The following is a 6,950-nucleotide window of genomic DNA, read 5'->3' on the forward strand; positions in this document are numbered from 1 at the left end:
GCCTAAAAACAAAGGCTGAGAGTGGCTACAGCCTTGGAAGGTGAATGCAGCAATCAGCAAAGCTAACAAGTTGGCTAAGAACTTTCAAATCAGGATCTATTGAAGCTTTCTGGAGACTAGACAGGATAAAGAAGATATTGGTAGCTTTGAAGCTACCAACTGGCTAATTTTAGCCTTGGGTGTTCCTGAAAAGAAAAGGGAAAATACACACTCTCTGTGACCTTCAGTTCTCATAGCTTTTGTAAATAAGAAAGGTGAAGGGACTAGTGATGGAAATAAAGGTGACTACTGGTGACTACCATTATGGTCTGCCGAGATCTGTTTGTGTCTGAGGAATAATCTCCACCGAGCAATGTAACTGCCTGTGTTTCCAGGGTAAACGGTGAGGGCTCCAGGTAGAGCTGAAGAGCATCAGATGAGTTGCTGTTTAAATTATAGGTTTGGTACCATGGACCATAGAAGCAATGATAATGCTTGACCTGACATTTCTTCATAGGGAGCATAATCTAGGTTCATCTCTACTTCCTGGAGGAATATAATTACACCTGGCATATGGCTGCTAAAACAATGCTTCTATACAATATGATATGATATTTTAAATAAGTTTTGTCATGAGAATTCCTTCAATCAGCCAGTAGTCATGTTTAATATGTGCTTAGGAAAAGTTTAGTAACCATCAGAATTCAGCTCTTTAGCTTCAAATCAAGTTGTCAATTTTATTAAGACAGTAGACGCCATGTCCAAAGTTTATGGGGCCTTCTTTACTTTATTGACCTTGTTGAGGTAATTTCTTTATTAATTCATTGAAGAAAGCTCAGGCTTAATAAAGGCAACTGATTTCCTTGGTGCTGTTTTTTGTGTGTGTGTGTGTTTTTTTTTTTTTATCCAGTATCATATAGCTTTAGGATATAGAGTGTGATTGATCTAAAGATTCTTAAAGGACTGTTTGTTTAAATTTAGTGGGGTGACATTGGTCAACATGAACATATAGGTTTCAGGTGTGGGTTTCTATATTACAAGATCTGTATATTGTACCATGTGCCCACCACTCAAAGTCAAATATTGTCGAGGGAACCATATATTTAAACTTTGTAATATGGTAAATTTCAGCTAGCCAAATAGTTCTCTGGCTTGCTTATGATGAGGTGAGACTCAAGAAGAGAAGGATAAACTTCACAATGCTGTTTAAAATTTAATATCAGCAGAAATTCCAGGTTCTGGTGTAATTAAAGAGCATTTGTCTTGAATAACACAGTCACAGATTCTCTATTTTACAACTAGTGGTGAGTCAAAAGGTGAGAGATTTTAATTACATTCAGATGGGCTCCCTGAGAATGCATACTGACTATGCAGGTTTTTCTGGAAAGTCTTCACGAAGTGGAACTGGATTCCATGGGAGTTGTTTATATCGAAGACTAGCTTGCGGTTGCCTGGGAAAACAGTTGTCTGATTCAAGTGATTTCAAATAGTTTCTGTGGCTGAGATTCTACAAACTCAACTGCATTTTGGTACCAGTGCGCTGAAGTAGGTAGAGGTGAGATCTTTGGCATGTCTCCATGTAGAGAGCACCACCCCTTCCTGGAGAGGCCTCCTGTCTCAGCCACAGCTGCAAGGCCTGGGCAGAATCACCCTCATGCCTGTCTGTGGCTTTGGCTTGTTTTCTTAACTTGGTACCCCATTCTCTCCAGGCTGTGGCCCAATGCATTTCCTATTTCCATTTTCCTTGTCAGAGGAAACAAATGCTAACCTCCTCGGGCTCCTAGGAGTGTCTTCCCTCCGTCTCCCGTGAAGGTCTTTCCTCGTCTGTGGGCTCTCTGGATGCCATCCTTATGTCTGTTGGGAAGCTATTAAGCCTCGAATTGGACATAAGGGAGACAGGTGTTGTGTGAGCTTCCCCCTCAGGCAGCTTGTTCAGGATGCTTTCCTCCTGATCTCAACACCCACCCACTGCTATTCCCGTTTTAGACCTCTCTGGAGCAGAGAGCAGTGTTCTTGGCAGATGTAACTAGTACTTACTGAGACAAATGAGACAGTATCACTCTGACCGCTAAGATATACTGATCTGTGTGCACCACCCACTTCCAATGAGTCTCTGTGGTGCTGTAAATATTGGGTTTTCTGTTTGGGGGGCTTAGCTCTGAACACTATGGGTGTATATCTTCCCTTCCTTACTCTCAGGCCTAACAGGGGTTTCCTCCAATAACTTCCATATCAATAAAAATATTTAGCCACCCAAGGTAGTTACACCAAATACTGCTGCATTTAATCTTCAAATATGAGATTAGTTTAGGCCTGATACCTGTCTTTTGAAAGAGCAAGAAGGATGGGATCCTTGTATCAATTATGTGGTAGTTCTAGACTAGGGAGCTTTTCTTAAGATTAGGAAACTGAGTCAAATCAAATAATAGAATAAAGAAGTTGGTGGCGTTGATAAGGTATTGGAGTTATCTGAAATTAAATAATAGTCCTATTTCACAGTAACATTTTATTTTTATAGTGCATTTATCCCTTTTGCTGCCCCATATTTTATACATTTTTCTCCTCTTGGTATCAGGAATGGGCTCCAAGCCTTTCGAATAGGATAATTGCTTTACAAGCCAAAATGGATATTAAACCTTCAACAAAATCTATGATATTATTTGTACCTTTACTAGTGGCCACTTGAACACAAAATACAAAAAAAGTTCCTCGGGATTTAGTTGCACTTGTATCTAGCAGTACATTTATCACAACAGCATTTGTGTGTATTTAAAAATAACAGTGCCCAGCCTGGCTGGTGTGGCTCAGTTGGTTGAGCATTATCCCATGCACCAAGATTCCCATGCAGATTGATTCCCAGTCAGGGTATATGCCTGGGTCATGGGCTTGATCCCCAGTAGGGGGCGTGCAGGAGGCAGCAGCCAATTGATGTTTCTCTCTCCTGGATGTTTCTATTTTACCCTCTCCTTTCCGCTCTAAAATCAGTAAAAACATATTTTAAAACACACACGAAAAAACCCCAGTGCCTAATCTACAAAGACATACTATTGATTCAGTCTATTGATTACATGCTTAATGCCCATGTAAATTCACAATTCAAGCTGTCTGTGAACCGCAGGTTAGAAATAACTACTCCAGGGGCCAAAGTTTACATTTTGTGCTGCACTTTATAAAACAGCGGTTCTCAACCTGTGGGTCGCGACCCCTTTGGGGGTTGAACGACCCTTTCACAGGGGTCGCCTAAGACCATCGGAAAACACATATATAATTACATATTGTTTTTGTGATTAATCACTATGCTTCAATTATGTTCAATTTGTAACAGTGAAAATACATCCTGCCTATCAGATATTTACATTACAATTCATAACAGTAGCAAAATTACAGTTATGAAGTAGCAACGAAAATAATTTTGTGGTTGGGGGTCACCACAACATGAGGAACTGTATTAAAGGGTCGTGGCATTAGGAAGGTTGAGAACCACTGTTATACAAGATGATACATTTTTCCTCCACTATCTCTGGATTTTAGAAAACCATTTATGTTGTCCTTGAAAAAAAATTCTAATTCTCTTACTCTGGTCAATGCCCTTGGGGGTTAGGATTGCTTCCCAATTAAACAGTGCTTTACAGCAGACTCAGAGCAAGACTCTAGGGAAAGGACAGCTGCTAATTTTGACCAAAGGTGGGGGAGAGGAGGGAATCTCCCACCTAAAGAATAAAAAGTGTATCAAATCAAAACAGAACTAAATTATGATTATGTCTGTCTGCATGATGGCTGATAATACCTTTAACACATGGGAGTGCCTGATTTTAAAAGAGGCCCACGTAGAAATCCTGAGCGATGAGGAAAACAACCACTGTGAGTGAGTAATGTCAGCGCCAGGCATACAAGGGAGCCCTTGTTGCTAGTATTTGGGAGACAAAGATCACTTTGGGCTCGAATCTGTGGAGACTGGTTGAAGTAGAGGCAGACTTGTTCTCAAGGGACATTTACTTATTTACTTATTCATTCATTTATTTTCTCAAGGCCCTCCCCTTTGGTAACTATCAGCTTGTCCTCTATACCAATATGTCTGTTTCTATTTTGTTTGTTCATTTGTTTTGTTTTGTTTTTAAATTCCACACATACGTGCACTCATACGATACTATCTTTTCCTATCTGACTTATTTCTTTTGGTATAATACCCTCCAGTTCCATCCGTGTAATCACAAATGGCAAGATTACATGCTTTTGAAATTGCTGAATAATATTCCATTAAGTATATACTACTTCTTCTTTATCTATTCGTCTATTGATAGACATCTAAGTTGCTTTCATGTCTTGGCTATTACTAGTAATGCTGCAATGAACATAGGGGTGCATAGGTCTTTTCAAGTTAGTATTTTTGTTTTATAAAACACACACATATCTAAATGAAGACACAAGGCATCTTTTTTAGTTTAAGGGTTTTCTGAATGAGCATTGAGAGGCAGGAATTTGAAGAAGGAAAAAGTGTTTCTATTTCCGTTGAAAGAAGATGGAAGTCATTGAGGTTGGATGGAACACCAAGTAAAACATACCATATATGAGCAAGGCCAGAGGCAAATACGTTTTATACTTTCTGGAAGGAGTATATTTACTTCATAAAGAAACAGTGTGAGTTGAGTGGGAATGGAGGAGATTGAGGAAGATGAAAGTGGGAGGTGAATTTACCTATAGTTTCAAATGTTAAATTTAATATAACAATTTGGAGATGAGATTTTTCTTAGACAATTAAAAATACAGCATAGATGATCATATGTATGGAGGAATTACCTTTTGCACAAATAATGATCAAAATGTTAGCTATTATATCTATTTTAGAACCTTGATATCTAGAATTTCTATAGTAGATATCAGGATTCTTACAAGAATCGGTACTTACTTGGCTCACTTCACTTTTCAAATTATAAAGTATGAAATGTCAAAATATTATCCTCATCATAATGTGACACTCACATATAACTTTTGAAGCATTCATACCTGCATTTTCAAAATGATTAAATAAGCCATTATATTAACTATTGATCATTTCCTACTTTTTTCAAACAAAAGATTATAATGTGGAATAATCTATTTTACACATCCACCTATTCCTTTTAATGTCTCCATGTGTTATTTTTGTGCTACTTTCTTGTTTTCATGGATATAGCAGAAGTAAAAACTCCTAATAAAACAGAAGAGAAAGTATTTCCCGATTTAAGTATTAACATTGTTGTTATTAATAATATGCTATGGTAAAGTACCACCATCTGCTAAAAAGCTACATAGAAAATAATCCAAGAGTCCAAAAATAAGATCATAGTTATTACAACATACAGAATAGAAATTGTAGTGGGCACACACAGTCTATTTCCTTTTCTTCTTCTATTCGATGTAGCTGGTTTTATGAGGGTCCCATGAAGATGGAATGGGTAAGGCTGGGGGCTGTTGTTGCCCTGGGATTTTCCTTCATCAGGGTTCATTCAGGAAAAGGCCAGGGAAGGGTTTTTGGTCTCAGTAAGTTTGGCTTTATCTGAATCTTCATTTTGTCTCATTGGTATCAAACTATGCCGGAGAACTAAAGCAGGATCCGGGGATCTGTATTTTCCTGAACTTCCCGGTTCTATCTCTTTTCAAATACACCTGGTTAAAAGTCCCCAGTGTGAAAACCCCACACCACCTGCTGCGAAGCAGGGCCTTTATGTGAGTTGTGATCCATCATATGTGTCAGGAACGATGCTTGGAAATAAAAGGAAAATCGGTAGTTATGAAACACTGAAACGGGTCTGGGTTTTCCTGTCATCTGCTTTTCTTTCTCGCCCGCACAGGTACCATGCGTGTGAGCATGCCGCTGTGGTAACAGGAAATGCCTGCATGGCAGAATGGGCAGCTGAGAGCTGTGTGCTATAACCCTGCAGGACAATGAGAGTAGCTTTGTCTGTGGGTATGAATTTGTTCCAGGGACTAAGAAAACTAAGAAGAAAGGGGGGTCTCTGTGTTCTATTATTCATGTGTAACTAAGTTTTGGAGTCTTTTAAAGACGTGCATTGAGCAATAATTTTGTCATTGCCTTAGAAATGTGTGTGGGTACGTGTGTGTGGTTGTGTGGTAACTTTGTGAAATCTTAAACCTAAAAAGCTGCTTCTACAACCGGCTGGCTTTTCTCCCCTCTAATTTTTCTCAGGGTCAAAAGGTGCTGCCTCATCTTGGGGTGGATGGAACGACCAGCGGCAGTTTCGGAGCCAACCTGGGGTCACTGGAACTCTTAGCATTGAATCAGGAATAAGGAGAGGCTGGGAGGTGTGGGAGACAGTCGAGGGGCAAATCCAATTGCATTGAGCTGGGCTTGCAAAAAAAAAAAATGATGTATATGTGTTTCATCCGTGTGCATGAAATACCTGCAAATAAACCCATCTCTATTTTATTCATAGTTCTAATGGCAAGTCTGTGTCATGGTCTGAACCAGGTGGAAGACAGGTGCCCAAGGGACAGCACATGTGGCACCGCCTCTCTGTGCACGTGAAGACCAATGAGACGGCCTGCAACCAGACGGCCGTCATCAAGCCCCTCACTAAAAGCTACCAAGGCTCTGGCAAGAGCCTGACCTTCTCCGACACCAGCACTAAGACGCTGTACAACGTGGAGGAGGACGCCCCGCCGGCGGGCTTCAGCCCCCCCAGCAGCCCTTCCATGGTGGTGCACCGGCGCGTGCCCACGGCGGTGAGCACCCCGCCGCTGCTGCCCCACCTGACAGAGGAGGAGACGCCCCTGTTCCTGGCCGCCCCGCCACCGCAGAAATCCTTCCTGGACCAGCTGCAGGGCGTGGTCAACAACTTCAGCACCGGCACCCCGGATTTCAGCGCGGTGCTCGCAGGCCCCGGGGGCCCGGGGAACGGGGTGCGGTGCCTGTACCCGCCCCCGGCGCCCCCGCAGCACCTGCAGATGCTCCCGCTGCAGCTGAGCCCGTC

General features: G+C 41.3%; 1 protein-coding gene across 1 annotated transcript in view; it reads left to right on the plus strand.

The window, feature by feature from the left end:
* Positions 1-6,950, plus strand: part of LOC102757163 (metabotropic glutamate receptor 1) — a 95,705-nt gene that overhangs the window by 87,278 nt on the left and 1,477 nt on the right. The window contains exon 7 of the mRNA XM_015568610.1: positions 6,414-6,950. Within this exon, the coding sequence (XP_015424096.1) occupies positions 6,414-6,950 (537 nt within the window). The remainder of the gene's footprint in view (positions 1-6,413) is intronic.

The sequence above is a fragment of the Myotis davidii genome, unplaced genomic scaffold (assembly GCF_000327345.1).
Source record: "Myotis davidii unplaced genomic scaffold, ASM32734v1 scaffold3725, whole genome shotgun sequence".
Lineage (NCBI taxonomy): Eukaryota > Metazoa > Chordata > Mammalia > Chiroptera > Vespertilionidae > Myotis > Myotis davidii.